Source organism: Anopheles cruzii, chromosome X, assembly GCF_943734635.1.
Source record: "Anopheles cruzii chromosome X, idAnoCruzAS_RS32_06, whole genome shotgun sequence".
Classification (NCBI taxonomy): Eukaryota; Metazoa; Arthropoda; class Insecta; order Diptera; family Culicidae; genus Anopheles; species Anopheles cruzii.
Window position 1 is genome coordinate 1,752,287 of NC_069143.1, and position 19,091 is coordinate 1,771,377.

Here is a 19,091-nt window from a genome sequence, read left to right on the forward strand (position 1 = left end):
AAAAACGCGCCGCAATTAACAATGTTTATATAGTAATTCAGCCCACCCCTCCGCCGCCTCCACCACGACACAAAAAAAGGAGAAGAAAAGGAAAGAAAAACGGAACCACGGCACAGCGAGGCGAGGCGAGGCGATTATGGCAATCAAAATATTCCATTACCTCCCCACGTCGGACACCCGAGGGGGTGGGGTGGGGTTGCGGGGGCTCCTAACAACCGCAATAACAATAATACTAACGATAGCAAGCACCGGCAGCGGCAGGCAACAGCAACAGAGTCTGGGGCCCCCGAAAATCGGCAAGAAATAGAATCCGGAACCAAGAATAGAAATCCGAACGGTGAGCCCCCGCACCCCCGCCCACCCTGTTCCGTTTGCTGGACCCCTCTGTGTGAGGTAGGAAGCAAGGAGGAAGCGGAGGGCCCGGTGGGGCAATATATTTTGCTCGGGTTTCGCTCGCAATCGGCACCCGAAGAACTCGAAAAAAAATCGCGCCGGGCTGTAAGGGGGTCGGGGTTGGTCAGAGGCAATGGGCAGGACCATGGGCATGAGCATGGGCATACACACAAATATATATAAATATATATCAATATCTATATACATGTATAGGTATACCTATACATAGACAACATATTTATAAACGAAATTATGATTATAAAATGTTAACTCGGCGCGCGGTGGACGGTGAAAATCCTGACCCCCCCCCCCGGGTGGGTAGTAGCGTGCAAGGGAGGAGGTTAGGGGAGGGTGCGGGGGGTGCCAAACAAATGCCTTTCCATCCACCCGAACACCTCCACCGGAGCGCAGGAGCGATTACACTGCTGCTGCTGCTGCTGCCGCCGGATCGGCCCCGTTTTAATGGCTAACGACTTTATGTGTGCCCCCCCCCACCCCCCGCCAACACAAGATTCCACACACCCAATCATTCCCTCTCCCCCTCCTCTACACTTTTTCTCTCGCCCGCTCTCTGTTTCTCTCTCTCTCTCGCTCTGGGTTTTGTTTTCCGCCACCTGGAAAATGTGCGTTGCGTGAGGTGCGCTCGCCGGGTGACCGCCGGGCGCGCTACGCGTAGCTGGTAGGATGACGGGGGGGGGGGTCTCCGCTACACGCTCCATCCACCCTCCCCCGGGCCGGGGTGGGGGCTAACGAACCGTGAAAAAATGTATTTTCATACAACGCGCGCACCGACCGCGCGCGGCCAATGTGTGGCGCTCTCTCGGAATGCCTCCCTGCGGGGTGGGGGAGGTGGAACAGGGGTGGCAGGAATTGGCAGAAACACCTAACACACCGGTACACTACTCCATCACCACCAGAACCTCCCTCGCCCACACCGGGCCTTTCGATTGGGACGCGGCGCGGGGTTATCAACTGTTAACTTCTGACACTTCTGTTGTTGTTGTTGTTGTGGATGTTGCCAGAGAAGCACCCAGTCTGTGGGCCAGTCTGTGCCCGACACAAGAATTAACTGACCAACCCTTTCCCCCGCAACCACTCTCAGGCCACCCCCCTAAGCCACCGGCAATTTTGCTGCAACTACGAAGGCTACGAAGAAAGTGCATCCCCCGGCAAGTGTGTTCCGGGCGAGTCGAAAGGGAGCGAGTGAGTGAGAGAGAGAGAAAGATAGAGAGAGAGAGAGGGCGATTTACTCGGTGCCGGCGCCGGTGGTTTCTTCATTAATTTGTCATGCTACAGGGTTCGCCTCGAAAGATTCTTTTTTCCATCAAACAAATATGTACGATTATAAAATTAAAACCGGCTTAATATTTTTCGATGCTTGAACATTTATATTTATGCAATTTCGGTAAAATATCCATCGCCGGCTGGCTTAGCAGTAGCCCATTCGATCGACCTATTTTTGAGTACATTTTCGACTGTCCGTGGTCCTATCTCGGTAATGGCAATTTGAATTTAGGTCTTGAGGTCGTCAATCAGTTACTCTTCTGTTCGCATAACATTTATGTTTCACCACAGCCCAAAGATAATAGTTCAATGGTGTCAAATCGCTACTTGTTGGAGGTCAATTCACAACATCACTTCTGCTGATTATTTGATTTCCGAAGATCGGGGCGCAAAATATCGAGTGTGGCTGACGCTGTATGGCAGTTCTTAGCTTCGATTTTGCCAAAATCAGCACCAAACAGTCACTCCTTTTTGGGTGCATTGGCTTCTTTTGCACAACGTGTGGGTTTTTCGAACCCCAAAAATGATAATTTGGCTTATTAACATAACACCCGAGGTGGAAATTAAGTAGCTTCAATTGAATTAGATTTTCAAATATCGTACCGTTTAAGTTGAAGACCTACCACTTTGGAATTTTTTTCAAATATTTCCCAATCTTCTGCAACCAAATTGATATTTTATACAGCAATGTCATAAATGAATCTTTTAAAAAAAAGTTCAAGCATCGAAATATATTACACCATTTTCGTTTTATAACCAAATGGAAAAAAAATCTTTCTTGGCGCACCCTGTATAAAGGAGCCACCGTTTGTGGACGCTTCCGACAAGCACCACCCCCCCTCGGATGAGGTGTAATGAATCCCCCCGCGATAGGCCCAGGTGTTTTTGCTATTAATCACACACACACACATACGTGTGGGCGCCTTGGACAGGAAGTGAGGTGAGCCCGATTGCACACCGAATCCCAGCCATCGGCTGGCCGGGGCTGGCCGTCCCATGGGTAATTGCATAACGCGAAAAAGGGTAAGCGACCTCCGGCGCCACCACTTGCCGTGTGTGTGTGTGTGTGGGTGTGCGCCTCACCGATGGCGCCAAATCCGGAGCGCAGCGCTCCGAAGATTGATGTCGCAGCGGCACGTAAAGGATATCCCGACACCTCTCTCGGTTCACCCGGTACGAATGGCGCCATGCCATGTGGAAGGGGTGGGTGGGTGCACGGGGGGTCAGGTATTATTCGGTGTGAAGGTGTGCAACACTCAAGGCACGCACACACACACACACAACCATGCGGTGCGCAAAAACCCATGTTTCCGCCTGAACTCCTTAAAAACTCCGAGAATTCTGTTTCTGAGCCTCCAATTCGCCAAATAGGGGGCAGGGGAGGAGGGAGGCGGGGAACTGGCTGGACTCACCTGTGCGAAGCCGAGGGCTGTGGTGGTGGTGGTGGTGGTGGGTGGCTGGCTCGCTGCAATCGACCAATCGGACCTCCGCGCGGATCAGATCCTGTCGCCCGCGCTCAGAGCACCCCTCCGCCGGAGGTTGATTGAAGAGTACGATTGATTGCGAACACAGACACACACACACACACACACGCACGCACAAGCACACGCACTCGCACGGGCCTTATTCGGCCCATCGACACGAGTCTGATCTGTCCCAATGTCCTAAAATCCCCACGCCCGGTCCGCGTGCTAGAGACTTCATTCTTCGACACACACACACACACACACACTAGCACACCCACGGCGTCACGGCTTTTGAGGTGTTGGTTTTGGGCGACTTTTCCTCGCTTTTCGGGGGAATTTTCCGCATTTTCCGCATTTTCCGCATTTGGTTTTTTGCTGGCTGCTGGCAGGAGCTGTTGCAGGAGGTGCCATTCGACCGTCTGGCGCCCTGGCAGAGGGCTAAAAGGAAGACATGACTCCCATGTCCTGTTGACGCACCCACGTGTGGGTGTGTGTGCGCTGTGGTATCCTTCTGCTCCTTTGGCTATCTTTTATCCGATCCGGCGTTCGAAGTGATCGACGATCGCCAGCCAATAGCGGGAGGGAGGGGAGGTGGGGGAAGGGGGAAGTGGGGGAGGATAACTGGGGTCTGAACATCCGGCCTGCACGCGGCAGCAAGATGGCTGCCGACACCGAAACCAATCGACGAGAGAACGATCGAGAGAGAGAGAGCAAGAGAGCTCGCCTGTCCCCTGAGCCCGAATTTCCCGTGATCGGGGGGGGGGAAGGGGAACCCACCGGACCGGAACTGCCCGCCCGGAGGCCAAGGTCACTGGCCACCAGAGGCGCGCTGCACCGCCACACGTCTCTTGCCTCTTGAACTTTCCCCAAACCGGGGTCCGGTCCGGGTGTTACGGACGTTTCCACGTGTGGCACCACCGGGGGGCAGGGATCCCAGCGGGGGGGAGGCGGGTTTCGGACATGAAACATTCATGTCTCTCGGCTCGGCTGAGGGGGCTGCGAGGGCAGCGAGGTGAGTTTTGTTTTGTTTGGCTTTTCTCTTCCTCATTGTGCGGGGCCCCCTTGGGGGGGCGGTGGTGGTTGGTCGGGTGGCGGAGTGACCCACAAACGCTCAACCTCACGTGGACACCACATGAACTCCCGGTTAAGAGGTGGGGGGGAAAAGTGTGATACGAAAAGCGGATCATTTTCCGGAGTTTTCCGTTTTCCCTTTTTTGATGTTTCGTTTCCTTTTTTTGTGTTAATTTTTAATATTATTGTGTTTTTTGGACGGGGAGGGGGGGGGGGGGGGGTTTGTGGGCATCAGGCTTATCGCATATACCCCCTCCAACAACCCCCTGTGCCCGCCGTCGCCCAAGGAAGGGAAAATCCGATCCCAAACTCTTTCGGAATTGGGAGGAATGTGGAATCCGATCGAATGGAGAGCAAAAAAGCAGCGAGCCGAAGAAGAAACCGATCGAGATACACGGAGGGGGCCACACTCACACACCCACACACACACACGCGCACAGCCCGGAACATGGAGCGGTTAACACTCCCAAATTAATGAGCGTATCATTGGCCGACGGAAATAAAGAATTCAAATAAAAATGATAAATAATTGACAAGCGCGGCTAGAGATAGTGCGGGGGGGGGGGCCCGCTGGAGGGGGTCTGCGGTGGGTGGTTAGGGAGGGGGGGATCTGGTGAAACCTGCGGAGGGTGCGTAGGGCCCGGAAGCAATGCATATGAAAGCGAAGCGGGCGCGCGCCGTGGCGCTCTCAAATATTATTAAATACCCGAAAAACGGGGCGCGAATGAACGAAGCAAAGGAACAAGAAGAAACCGAAGGAGAAGAAGAAGAAGAAGAAGAAGAAGAACAATAGAAACATAGGCCCGTTGTGGAGGGTGTTTTTATGCCCTCTCGGTTTTATGGTCCGGGCGCCCGGAGCCCGGTTATCGCACAAGTCGCGCCGTTGCCCTGTTTGCTCACGCCTATGTTCGCGATAATTGTTTCGCGCACACCTCTAGCTGGTCTGTGTGTGTGTGTGTGTGTGTGTGTTGGTGGCCTCTCCGAACGATCATTAAAGCCGTCGTCGTCGTCGTCGTTGCCGTCATTCCCTATTGCTTCGGTGGGTTACTCTTTCTTCTCCGGCAGAAAACCGGGGCTCGGGGCAACACAATAACCCAATTACTAGGTTTTGGTTCCTGCGCGGATCCCGGAGCTAATAAAGCTCGGAATCGGTTCCGGAAGCGAGCGCACACACACACACACACACGCACACGCTGATCATTAACCACTTTTCCACGAATTCTTTCTCACCGCACGAACGCACGCACGCACGCGTTTCTTCCGGTTCTTGGCTTCGGGAGTTCCGGTCCGGGAAGGAAATCTCTGGTGACCTTCTATCCCTTCTAACCGGAACGGTTGCCGAGGTGCAAGTGATGATAGCTTAGCACAGCTCGGTCGGTCGGTCACTAGACTAACTTTCTGTGGAACTCTGAGCCAGAACGTGTCGTCGGGACTTCGAATTAACTTATGCGGTTACTCACTAAATGTCACCTTTTTTAAATGAAATATCTGTTTGACAGCTACTGTCAGTGCGCATCTAACGCAGTATAGATTGTTTGGTCAAAGTGTAAACAACACCTGTTTTAAGCATCGGAAAGCGTCGAGTTTTGTTCCTGATAAAGTGTTTTTTTGCGGGGAGTACTTTTTATGAATAAAACTGCTACCAAAAGTCAACCAATTTTCATGGAAGTTTATGGTGAAGATGCTCTTACTGACAGAACGTGCCGGATGTGGTTTGCACGGTTAAAAAGTAGTGATTTTGGCTTGTAAGACCAAGAGCGACCTGAGCAGTCAAAAAAGGCTGATGATGAAGAATTGGTAGCATTGCTTGATCTTAGGAGTTGACCGCACGACAGTTTCCAATCGCCTGAGTGGCGTGGAAATGATTAGAAACATGTCTCATGGTTTCCACATGGGAATTGAAAGAAAGCGACAGTGAAAGAGGGCAAGGCAGAAAAGAAGAAGAGGCTCTTGTGCCGATCCCGTCACTGGCGATGAAGAGTGGATTTATTTCGAGAATCCTAGACGCAAAAGCGGCCTGGGTACAGCCTGGTCCAGCGTAATGAAAGCGAAATATTCACTACGCAAAGGTAACCTTCTACCTGTGCACATGGTGGGACATGAAAAATGTGGTGTACTAGGAGCTTTTAAAATCTAATGAAATTATGGACGGACGTTTGAAGGAAGCTCTGGCCATCAAAACGACCAGAGTGGGCCAAAAGACACAATAAACTAATTTTTCAACATTTGACGACTCGAAAATGTCGGGGATGGGAACTGTTACCACACCCGCCACCCGTATTCACCAGATATCGAGCTCCTTCGTGTGCTTGTTCCGTTGCATTCGGTAACGATTTGGTCTTAGTCTTGAAAGTATGGACAGATTGGATCTCTGATTGGAGATCGCTTCTAAAAAGTGAGGGGTTCTATCGACACGGAACCCCCGGGAATCCCCGGGAATCCCCAAGGTCCTGATAATAAAGTTTAACCAAAACACGGCCAACACCCCACGGTCTGCAGGTGTTTTGATTGTCAAATCCCAACCCAACCAAGTACAGGGATAGGGCTGTCGGCCAGCAAGCATGCCTGTCGACAGCCGAGGACAACCGCTCGTCGCAAAACCCGGAAAAAATAGATGTTCAAAATTTGAGTACCATGGCGTCCGACCCGCGTAATGGACCCGACGCGATCGCCGCACTTCCACTGATTAGTCGTTTCGCCTTCGTTTGCCGTTCGGTTATGTTGTTGTTGCTTCTAAAATTGCCCGCGGCCGAGGGATTCTATTTGGAGCCGGGCGCCGGCGAACGAAACGTTTACGAGATGTAGATTCGCGCTCTGTTCGCGCCGTCAATTACAGCTGCGTCCCGTGGTTTCCCCCGGCTACCCCGGGCACAATACCCCGAAGGAGGCTCGGTCCCAAATTATCCCAATCGGATTTATTGAATCGGACGTCCCGGGGGCCGGGGCCAGGGGACTGGAACGGCTTCTCGGACGGCATATAGGGGACACACATTCCGTGAAGATGCTTCCCGGTTCCAGTTTTTCATGGGCGACCGGAAGTACGTGGTCTGATTAAAAATATTTGCAACTTTTGAATTTCCGCGGGCTACGTATATCCGATTTACGATTTTTTGTGGCGTTAGGTTGATGCACATGTCAATGACTTATGGTGAAAAGTTCGGCCATTTTGTGTAATCAGTCAATCAGTTTTGACAGCTGTTTTGCTTGGACAAGATTTGGCTCATCGTCGTCGTTTTCTCCAAAAGTAATTGACCACGAAGCGGTAAATTGAGTTTTGGGTACAGGAAAAAGTCACAGGGGGCCAGATCTAGAGAATACGGTAGCTTTGGCATCATTAGTGTGTTGTTTAGTCTAAAAATTCGCACAAAAACCACGATGTGTTAGCAGGAGCGCGACAGACAATTTTGGGTTTCCCACAAATCAGGGCGTTTGTGACGGATTGCTTTGGGCGAATTGCGCATAACTTGCGCAGGTAATATTCGTTATAGACCGTTCTAACCTTTGGCAACAACACATGATACACCACGATCACGGCAATCGAAGAAAACTGTAAGCAAAACTGTTCACATTCGACCAAACTTTTGGCTTTTCGATGTTCACATCTTCTCGGCCCTCTGAAAAAATTTTGAACCACCGACTAGCGCTGCTTTGGGTCATAATAGCTTCACCATAAGCCACAGTCAACATTTCGAATGCATCCGTGTTCTTAATTTCGTTTTACACACAAAATTTGAGAAAGATTCTTTGCCATAAATTTTTTGGAGTATTGAAAAATCGAAGATGAGCCAAAACACGTCCAAGCAAAACGTCCTGTCAAAAATAGACCGATTACTCAAAATGGCCCAAATTTTCACCATAAGTCACTAACAAGTTTAGCAACATCGAAAAAATGTTGAAAATTGAGAACCGGATATACCGGAGCCCGCGGAGTTAAAAATGTCGGGAATATTTTTAAACAGACCACGTGGATGTGGATATACGACAAGCTTCTACACTTCCGCTGTCTGGGGCAGCGAGGATTTCGGCTTGAGTGGCACACACACACGCACACTACACTGCACACACTGCACACACACACACATACGATCCGGAAAGCACCGGACACCCGTTCCGGCGAGTTCCGTTCGGCCGGAATCACCAGCGCTCCGCGCCGCCGCCGGCAACCCTACTTTTAATTATCGAATCATCGAGTGCCCCCCACCCACCTACCACCTCCTTCCATCACACCAGCCCCCAGCTACGGCACCTACCCGACGCCAGCAACACCCGTTAATGACCGAAAATTTCTCCTTTCGCGCTCCATCGCCCGCCCGACGAGTGCCCGGCCGGGAGGTTACGGGATCTTGATTCCTAACAGACCCCCCCCACCCACCAGCCTCTCCGAGGGCGGGTGGTGGTCGCGATTGTCAATAAATTAAACATTAAACCATCATTGATGTGTCAGAAAGCAGCAACCAGCAGCGCCGCGGAATTAATAAACCTCACAAATGTGTGTGTCTGTGTGTGTGAGTGTGTCTGTGTGTGTGTGTGCGGGCAGGTCCGTGAAGTCGAACGTGTAAAGGCCCATTAGTGTGGCGGAGTGACACTCAAGTCCACCACTTCCAAGTTCACCACTTCCAAGTCCACCCGGAAACCCTTTCTTCCAGGAACTTCCTCAGGGAGCACACGGTTTTGGGTCAGGTCTTGCGTGCCCAACCCGGACACCTCGTGGTCTGCCGTATCCGGCGACGTTTGGGCGTTGGAATCGGCAATCTAGTGGTTTTCGGTTCGATTTCTTGGCGTCCGGCGTCTGGTCTGATCTCTAGCTCACCCAGACCAACACGCGGACTCGTAGTCACGAACTCTGGAGCTCAGATCTTGGACCGCGGACCGCGCGGACGTTCCTCGGACCACACGGGGACCACATGGACCGGGGAGGTCTGGAGTTCTGGACTCACCGTTACTGCACACGCTGGAGCTGTCCATCGGGCAGCTGTCGTCACTGTCACTGTCTGGTTCGTGGTCGTGCTCGTCGAGGAGGTGGTGCTGGCCCTGCTGCTGCTGCTGCTGCTGGAGATGGTGCTGGTGGTGGTGGTGGTGGTGCGGGTGCAACCCGCCCAGATGCTGGTGGTGTTGCGGATGTTGCTGCGGATGTTGCTGCTGGTGGTGGTGGTGGTGGTGGTGTAGGTGTTGCTGGTGGTTGGCCAGATGGGACGCCAGTGGCAGCGCCGGTAGCGGCGGCGGAGGCGGCGTTGGCGTCGTCGTCGGGGCCAGGTGGTGTTGGTGGTGTTGATTGTGGTGTTGCTGCTGCAGCCCCCCAGCCAGCGGTCCACCGACCACGGCCGCTCCACCACCGCCGGCGCTTAGGTCACGCGGACCGGGGCTCGGTGTGGTGCGGCCCTCGCTACCGTTCGTGCTGCCGCTCCCGTTGCCGGCCAGCCCGACGGGGCCGGAGCCCACGGTCGTCGTCGTCGTGGCGGGCGGCGAAGGACCTCTTGCCGGATGGCCCGGTGGCCCCACGGCATCCTGGCTGCCGGCCAGGATGTCGGTGATCATGAAGCGCGACCGCGGCGGCTGCAGCACGGCCATCGAGTTGCGCTGCACCGGCACCGTCATGCCGGCGGTGCCCTGTCCTGGCCCTGGCCCCGAGACGATGTCCGAGAGACCGCTAATCTTGCTGAGCTCGAAGGGGCTTTCGCCCGGGAAGTGCCACTGGAGCACGATCTTGGCGGCCGTTTCGGAACCGGGGGTGGGGCCACTAAAGGGGGGAGGGGGGGGGGGGGTGGTAGGAAAACTCACAACACGCACACACACTAGTGCACACCACACACACTCGCACACTTTTCGGGTCGGTGAGGACCGCCGAGGATTGCGACCGTACGGAAGGATCCACAAGACACTGCAGCAGAAGAAAAAAAACACTCACGCAAGCACACACACACGTGGGGGGAGCACAATGTCACACATGCACGCACGCACGCACGGTCGGTGGTTGTCTCGTTGGGGTAGCTGCTGAGGCTGCTGCGGCGGTGGCGATGGCGATGTCCTAGGTTGAGTGATGAGAGTGATCGGATCGGATCGCGGATCGGAGGTCGGCAAGAGGCCGGCCGGCTCCAAACCGCTTCGCGCTTCACCCCCGGCTTCACGCGGCGGCGGGGGTCACAAAAAATGCACAGTCGTCGTCGTCGTCCGGGGCGCGCTTCACAGGATCTCGCACGGGACGCGTCACGCGAGCGCGAACATGTTGCAGCGAGCAGCGCTAAACGTACACTGGCCGTGGCGGCGACCGTGACACTCGCGCCAGGCCACGGCAGGCCTCCGAGACCCGCGCCAGCCAGAGCGAGACCCCGCTAGACCCGGCTCCGCGCTCGTGTGTGGCTGTGTGCGTACAGGAACGACTCGGCACGCGCACCCATTGGGTGAGGTGCGCGTGCGGAAGCGAGAAAGGATCCGAGCGAGCGAGACACAAGCCACCCAACGGACGCCCGAAGCTAGGCCACGCCCCCCCGCCGCGGCGTTTTCGGACCAAACCCGAACCCAACACACTCACACACACACCCTTGAGTGTTCGCGCGGACGCTCGATTCCCCTTGAAGGCCGCGGAAGTGGGCGTGGTTAAAGGTGACGGCGCGTCGGAATGCTGGCTGCGCTTCCGGTCACCAAGTAAGCCTCTGGATCAGCCAGGCCCCAGGACAAAAATGGAGCGCGCACAGGACACACACAATGCACAATTGGATAAATGAATCGATAAATAAGCAAAATAAATAAATAAAAAAACGAATAAACGAAATGAAGAGGAAAGAAATAAATAAAGAAATCGAATAAATAAATAAATAATCAAATCCTTTGATGAGAGTCCTTCCAAACGGACGGAGCAGGGGCAGCAGCAGCAGCAGCAGCCCGGTCACAACACGGTTGGATGGGCGTTACCCCCCACTCCCCCTCCACCCTTCCGGGTGGCGCAAGAACGAGACAGACGCGACGAAAGAGAGAAAGAGAGAGAGCACGCACCAACGAGAGAGAGAGGTTTGTTTAGTGTTGTGTTTGGTCCTCAATTTGCGCCATTATTGAAACGTTAGTGCTCTCACCCACTTACTAGGCAACCCCTCCGCCCGGCTGCTGCTGAGTCTAATGGGCCTGAGGGGGGGCTAATTCCTCGGGGGATCCTTTTTCCCTTTTTTGCGGGAAAACGTCACACTTTCGCGCCTTTGCCAGGGATTGATGGTGATCACAGCAAACGGCACACACACACACACACGGAGAGAGAGAGAGCAGAGAGCCGCCTCGTATCCTTGGCCTGGTGTGGGCAGGACGAGCGAAGTGAACCCCACAACCCCCCCTTGGCCCCGGTCTTCTGATCGATTATTCCAAATGAATGCATGTGTTTCGTCTTGATTCAATTTTTTGCCCTCTTTTCGGGGGGCGTACCCTTTTCGCGTACCCTGCAAGGATAGTGCTGATAGGGCTGGGGGAGGGCAGGAATGCTTTTAAAGTATATAACTGCATAAAAGGTTGGATTTAAATTTTAAATTGCGCGCGCTCTCTAACGTCGTTTTCCGGATCGGATCGGATCGGGAGGGATGATGGATTGGGCCGTCCGAGAGAGCGAGCAAGGAGGGGGGGTGGAAGGATAATGGTTGGCCCATCCGTTGGTGGACGGAGTTGGTCCTTTTGCTGGCCGCGGGATTTTTTTTCTTTTCCCGGTTTCTTTTTCGTGTGTGCGACAAAACGACGACGTCATCAGGACGAGGACGCGGCGGATCGATTGGAAAATCGAACGGAACTGGGGGGGGTGAGGGTGGGGGGCCTTCCCCGGTTCCACAGGCGGCCCGGCTCGCAGGCGACAGACTGACCTCCATTTTCGCCCGACAGCGGCAAGCGGAAAAGCCAATAATCCCGGAAACGCCGTGTGTGGAGCAGGGTAGGTGCCGGGTTGCTGGGCGGGGGATCGCGGGGTGAGGAAGGAACCATCCAAGGAAAACTTTCCTTTCGCCGGAGCCACTTTTATCACCCGTTTTATGCTACTTCCTCACACACACACAGGCACAGCGAGAGAGAGCGAGAGAGAGATAGCAAAACAGAGCGAGAAGGAAGCGTTCGTTTTATGCGTTCCAGGTTTGGAGTGGAAATCCGACGAAAAAAAAGGCCACGACACACGCACGCACGCACGCAGACCGCTTCCTTTCGCTTCACGGCGACGGCGACCGCGCCGTAAAGGGTCCGGAAGTGGGTCGGGGTGGGGAACGAAAACCATCAGGCTACGGACGATCGGAGGCGGCGGCGGCGGGCGGTTTGGCCGGGCTGCAGACGACAGCATAAAACGCATAAAAAGCATGATGACATTCAATATAACATAGACACATAAATAAGACCATCAACGAGCGAGTTCGATACGGACGCGATGTGCGGTGTGGCTTAGTGGTTAAAGGGGTTGAGGGAGGGGGACGGGGGAGCAACCCTCCTTAGGTGTGTTTGGTGTGGGATTCGTTGGTCCAAATTTGTTGTGGCCTTTTTGAAGTAATTTTTAAGCTTGGTTTAAGCGAACAATGGCCACTCAAACGTTGAACGTTCAACACGTTCAACGTCCAACACCGGGGATGGGTTGGGGTGGGCACCAGAATTGGGTCGATGCCGGTCCTTTATCCGGTCGTGCATCACACCTCACGTGTCAACCACGTGTCCTGTCATAGCTCAGGCTCAATGTGGATCTAGATTTGTGGTTTATGGTTTTTGAATGGAATCACTGTCCTTGGTCCTGGTCTGGAGTCGTACTGGCGTGGCGGCAAAGATTCCAGGGTGGTCCCGCTGGTGTCCTGCCATCTTAAACTGGGGCCCCCGCACGCTTCCTCATCCTTCTATAGGCCTAAGAAGACTTTACGGGGCTTAGTTCACCATTCTCATGACATTCGCCATTCTCATGACATGATTACCCCACCGGCCTGCCTGGCGATCCGCTGACAGTGATGTTGCTGTACAGCTGGGCGTACAGCTCGCCTTTTTTCAAATTGGAACTTTATTGTTGGAACTTAAATGTTTGATTACATAAGAGCACAGAGATATTCACCATTGGGATTGCAGCTATTTAATAAGTGTGAGGTATCAAAATGATTGAAATGAAAATGTTTCTATTTAAATCTTTTTAAATTATATTAGGTTGGGGAAAAAGTATTCCATTATTTTCTCGGTAGACGACTTTAGTGATCGATATCTCGTGAAGTTTCAGCTCGTTTCGGTTTAGGCTCGTTTCAACAACGCTCGATGTTAACAATGGAGGTCAACTAAGAGAAAATTCGATACATTACACACGATTCGATACGATACACAAAATTTAATTCCAGAAAGTCCGGGCGCTTGGTTGGGAAGTTTTAATGCATCCGGACCGTATAGTCCGCAACCTTGCACCAAGCGATTGACACCTTTTTCGCGCAATACAAAATTTCCTGAGTGATGAAAAACTGAGATTAAAAAAGGATTGTGAAAATGGATTGCTCGAGTATTTCGCCAATAACGACTAAGCTTTCTACAAGAGAGGCATCATGGAGGTATTTTTAAAAAGGTAACAAAGTTTTCAACAAAATGGTTCATATTTGACGCAAATCGGACAACCGAAACTATCCTAAATAAAGTTTTGAATTTCATCCATTTATCGTTTCAATCCATTATTACTTTTTCCCCAACCTAATTTGTTATGCCACGTGGCATTGAGTAATTTTATCCTGATAATTCTGATTTATAACTAAAAACTAACCACATCTTACAACTATTTAACTTTAAAAACTTCAATTAATTAGCTCTCGAGTTGTTGGGTGGATAGAATTATTGCATCTACCTATTATTGCAGGACTTCTTTAAGGTTTGTTAATTTCGAACAATAGTCTTTGCACGCCAGCAAGGTTTAGGAGCACAGTTCGCCGTTGTTGCTGGACCATCAATCAATCTTAGCATTTTCCTCTCCGACCCGGGTTAAAAGGGATTTCGTCAGTTTTTCCATGTTTTTCCATGTCCAGTTTTTTTCCGTAGATAGAGTCCTTGTCTCGGATGCGTATGTGAGTGCTGGGATTATAGAAAGGTTCTGTAGAACCCCCAGCTTCGACCGTCTTCGGCACGACGATATGTGAGTGAAATCGTTTTCCAAATGCATGTTTTTTCAGAAAAACAATTTTTATCAAACGTTCACCACGGCTGGCTTGGCAGTAGCTCATTTGGTCAACCTATTTTTAAGTACATTTGCCGATTGTTTCTGGTCGTATTTCGGCAATAGCAACTTGAATTTGGGTCTTGAGGTCGTGAATGGTTGCTGCCAACATCCGCCCGCTAATAGGTTTTTCATATTTCCCAATTTTCTGCAACCGAAACTTGTACATACGAAATCGTGTACATATATTTAAGGAATCGACCTTTCAAATAAATGTTTAAGCATCGAAGCAGCAGTTAGCAGTGACCTAAACACTCGAGACGCCTTCGAACTTTCGGACAACCCTATTGGTGCGTCACCCCAACTTTTGCTCTCAGACCAGCAGATTGTCAGCCAAGCATGCTCGATACCAAGTCGGCAAACGCCACATCGGAGATCCTTCGACCTGTAATGACCTGCGGGCTGGTCTTAAAACAGATGGTACCTTTGTGATGTGCGATGAGATGATCACAGAGTTTGGTTGGTCTGGTCAGTTTGGCCGGAGATTCCGGAGCTAAGTCGAAGGTTTTATACCATTTTACTCTGGCTCTGGTCTCATATGCCTTGCCTTGAACTCGATGAGAGATAAATACGGCATCCTTTCACAAGCATCTGCCACATGGTGAAGATCCGTCCAGTGATTCGGAATCCTTGGGAAACGGTCCCTTGGGAAACGGTCGAACGTCCTCGAAGTTCGAGCAAAATTGAAAAGTGCGTTCGCATTTGCAAAGCCTTAAGCCTGGCCGCCGGGCCGACCGGTGCAATGGCAAAGCCGAAGCCCGAAGTCCTGCGGCAACCATTTTGTCGCGCGCACCGAAGAGGTATCACCGCACAATGGCGGTCGCAGCAATGTTGCATGTGCTGTTGAGCTGCAAAGTACGAGGTACAAATTGTACGGTGGGGTTTTCCCGGTGGCTTTCCCCTCTCCCCCTTCCGACAACCACACACACGCCGGTGTGTGTGTGTGTGTGTGTGCGATGCGAATTTAAATATTTACTCGAATAATGATGATAGGTAATTAACTGGGCCGACGATGGAGTGCGATGATGATGTGATGGGTGGTGGTCAGCGCTTGGGGTGGGGCCTAGCCCTCTCCCCGGGAGGGAGGGGACGGGCCGGAGCGGGCTGCCCAAGGGTCCAAGGGCGAAATGGCTGCTGATGATCGGTGTAAGTGAGCGACACAGTGCCGTGAAACTCCGCTTTTTGCAACCGATAAGCACAGGAGAAGCACAGGAGGAGGAAACCCATGACCAGCATAACCCCCTCGGGTCTCCACACCACCCCCACCCCACTCCGCCCGCACACGAGCATAACAATCTCGGCGGTGCAAAGCGCGGAAGCGGGATAAAAGGATGGCTCTGGGATCTCTCTCCATTGCCAAGGTAGCCTGGAGGGAACCGAGGGAAAAAACAGGACCGGAGGCGCGCGCGCGCGCACGAGAGACCGAGAGAGAGAAAGAGTAAGAGCATAGAGGGAAAATTTGCGAAATTGCCAGGAATCGCCCCTGGAGCGCTGGAACTCGTCGGCGGTCTCTTTCTGTCTGTCTGTCGCATTGGGCAGTCGCACACGTACATTGATTAGTGGTTTGCACCACGCAGCCACACACACACACACACACACACACACAGGTGTGCCCGGGGACGGTTCCCAAAGTCTCCGCCTCGCGGGCGAGAACGCGAGAGAGAGAGAGAGAGACGAAAGCCGATAATTAGTACTTATGACTTTCAACTCCAACTCCATTTGTCAACTCCAACCAACGCCAACCTCCCGGCTTCCGGAAGGGTGGGCGGTCTGGCGGGCAGGGTCGGCTTCCCCACTCTCGGCCCCTGTCAGCCCGCTCCGTCCGTCCGTCCGTTCAGAACGGAGCACCCGGAACTTCGAGTCGCGGGACCATTGTCGTTGTCGGGGATGTCAAAATGCAGGTTGGGTGCGCGCGTTTGGGTCGGAAGGATAGCAGACCGGAGGTTGATTTACACACACACACACACACGTGTGGCCGGCATCAAGATGGTGGCCATTGCAGCAGGTCCTTTCGTGTGGGTTGGGCAAGATTGGGCGATTGGCGATTTTTGGGCGCCGATCCACATCCGCATCCATTCCGCAATCTTCGAGTTCGCCAGTCCCATAATTGGGACTTGTTGTTTGTTTGATGGCATCCATTGTTTTTGGGTGTCCCAGCGGCAGTCTGTTAGGCATCGCTCCGCTCAGTTCGGGAGCCCTCGGAGTTATGTCCCGTTTGATAACGAACTTCTTCAGAATTAGCTGTGATTAGTGGCTGATGACTCAAATTGTTCACTCGTTGTCGGTAGTCGGATCCATCAGATTAGAACCTGGGTTCTACACCAGGTTCTAGCAGCTCGCAATACACCACACCATCCCGATCCAGTCCGACAACTTTGGCTAGTCTTGGCGCTGGCGTCGTCCGCTGAAACTTTATAATCTCTCGAAAGGACACGAAAGGATCTCGAATAACAACATCTCCTAGGGAAGTTGATTCACCTGCTGGCCGATCAGGGGCAGCTCACTAGCGAAGCGGCCGCCCCGGCTGACTGTTCAGTTCCGGTTGCCGATCGATATGCTTTGGCTAACCGTTGGTCTATCTAGGAGTCTGGGAGCGGCTACCGAGCGGCAGTTGTGCTTCAAGGACAGCAGAAGCAAACCATATTGGAAGCCCAAATTAAGTCCTGCTCGTTTTCTATAAGGTGTAGGACTTAAATCTTGCCGTTTTGCAATATATGGCACTACTCACTAAATGTCATTAATATTTTTTTCAATGAAATATGTGTTTGACAGCTACTGTCATTAAGCATCTAACGCAGTACAGATTGTTTGTAAACAACATTTGTTTTAAGCATCTGGAAATGTTGAGTTTTGTTCCTGATAAAGTGTTTTTGCGGGGAGTACTTCTTCATTTCTGCTTGCACGGCAGAAACAAGGGGTTCTTGTACCGAATTTTCACTGGTGATGAAAAGAGGAGTTATTACATGAACCCGAAACGCCAAAAGGTCTGGACACAGGCTGGTAAACCAGGTCCATCACAACCAAAGCGATATATTCACTGCTCAAAGGTATGAATCATCAGAGGGGCTCATATGCTGGGATACGAAAGGTGTGGTGTACTATGAGCTTTTAAAACCTAATGAAATTATTGATGGGCAATCCCATCGACAACGGATAATTAGTTTAATTAGTTTGGCGACAAAAAAAAACCAGAATGGGATAAAAGACATGATGAACTGATTTTTCAAAATGACAACGCTCGACTCCACTTCGTAAAAGCGGCCGAAACCTATCCCGAAAATGTCGGATGGGAACTGTTAACCTACCCGTTGTATTCACCAGATGTTGCTCTTTTGGACTAGTATTTGTTTCGTTGCATTAGTAACGATTTGGCAGCACAGCGGGGTTTACTTCTTATGAAAGTATCGAGAACTGGGCCTCTGAGTGGATCGCTTCTAAAGGCGAGGAGTTCTATCTACACGGAATCGAGGAATTACCTGAAAGATGGAAGATAGTAGTAGCTAACGACGGACTTTCATTAAAGTAGTCATACGCTTTGTTGTTGTGTCGTTAAGCCACAAATGTCGAATAAAAACCGAACTAATAGTTCGAGATTGGAGCTTGCGCTACATTCGGGACTGCGGTGACAAACAACAAGCACTAATTGGTACTAATACGATATCTTAAATCTTGAGTGTGACACTCATTTAAGAGTAGGTAAATAAGAACACTGGAATGCAGTTGCAGTTGACCGCAGTTCTTCTGTTGCCAGTTGTCAGAGTCGTGGGGAGTTCTGTTGTCGCGTCTGGGTCAAGTAGAGTATAGGTATCCCTCAGCCGAACAGCATCTAACGCAATGGAAGACCCGACCCGACCAAGTGTCCTTGCGCCACACACTGACACGCAGACACACACACACACACACATACTTTGTGAGAATCCGTAAAACTTTAAAGTTGGTCCCTACGACGACTCCGTTCCGTTCCGAGAGTAATAAGCGAAAACGAAGAGCGCCCGAGCGGCGAGGCATGGTAATGAGGCAATGGCAGTGTCGCCAAAATGGCAGCCGCCGCGACGCCGGATTTGGATTCCAGCTGGAACCTCTGCTGGAAGTTCTGCTGGAGTTCCGTTTTGGGGAGTTTTGGGTACCAAAAAATAGTCACCACGCCATGAAAACGTGAGCAAGAAAATGGGGGCCGTAATTTTTAATTTACTTTTACGACCGACTACTACCCGACCCACCCACCGCACCACACGGGCAACCCCTTTCCCCATGGACTTCCCCCGCGACCGAGCTGGACGCGCCGAAACGCGGAGATAATACCCAAATTAACTGGCCGACCAACAAATGTTCTCTCGTTTGGTCCTCTCGGCACGGCCCCGTCCCCCGTTCCCTCGGTCCCTGTCCGCGGTTTCCGCGCTCCAAATACCACTCCTGCCTTCCTTCCGTTCCCGGCCACCTCCCCCCAACCAGCGCGTCCGCATCTTTATCGCGTGAGCATCGAGCGTGGAAAACGCGTTGCTCGGGGCTCGGGAACTAGAAGCAGGGCAGAGGAGGGGGTGGGGTTCCCCTCCGTATGACATGTCCGAGTAAAAAAAAAAAGAAAAAACCCCTAGAAACACAAAACTGTCACAGCGTCGCGGCGCGCGATTGACAAATTAAAAGTCATCAAACGGCTGACGATCTCACCGCCGTTGCCGCCGTCGCCGCCGTCATCGTCATCG

General features: G+C 52.1%; 1 protein-coding gene across 1 annotated transcript in view; it reads right to left on the bottom strand.

Moving 5' to 3' along the window:
- Positions 1-9,809, bottom strand: part of LOC128270217 (homeobox protein B-H1-like) — a 41,891-nt gene extending 32,082 nt beyond the window's left edge. The window contains exons 1-2 of the mRNA XM_053007623.1: positions 9,540-9,809; positions 9,152-9,338 (exon numbers count right to left, since the gene is read on the bottom strand). Coding sequence (XP_052863583.1) covers positions 9,152-9,338; positions 9,540-9,809 — 457 coding nt within the window. The remainder of the gene's footprint in view (positions 1-9,151; positions 9,339-9,539) is intronic.
- Positions 9,810-19,091: the final 9,282 nt, after the last annotated feature.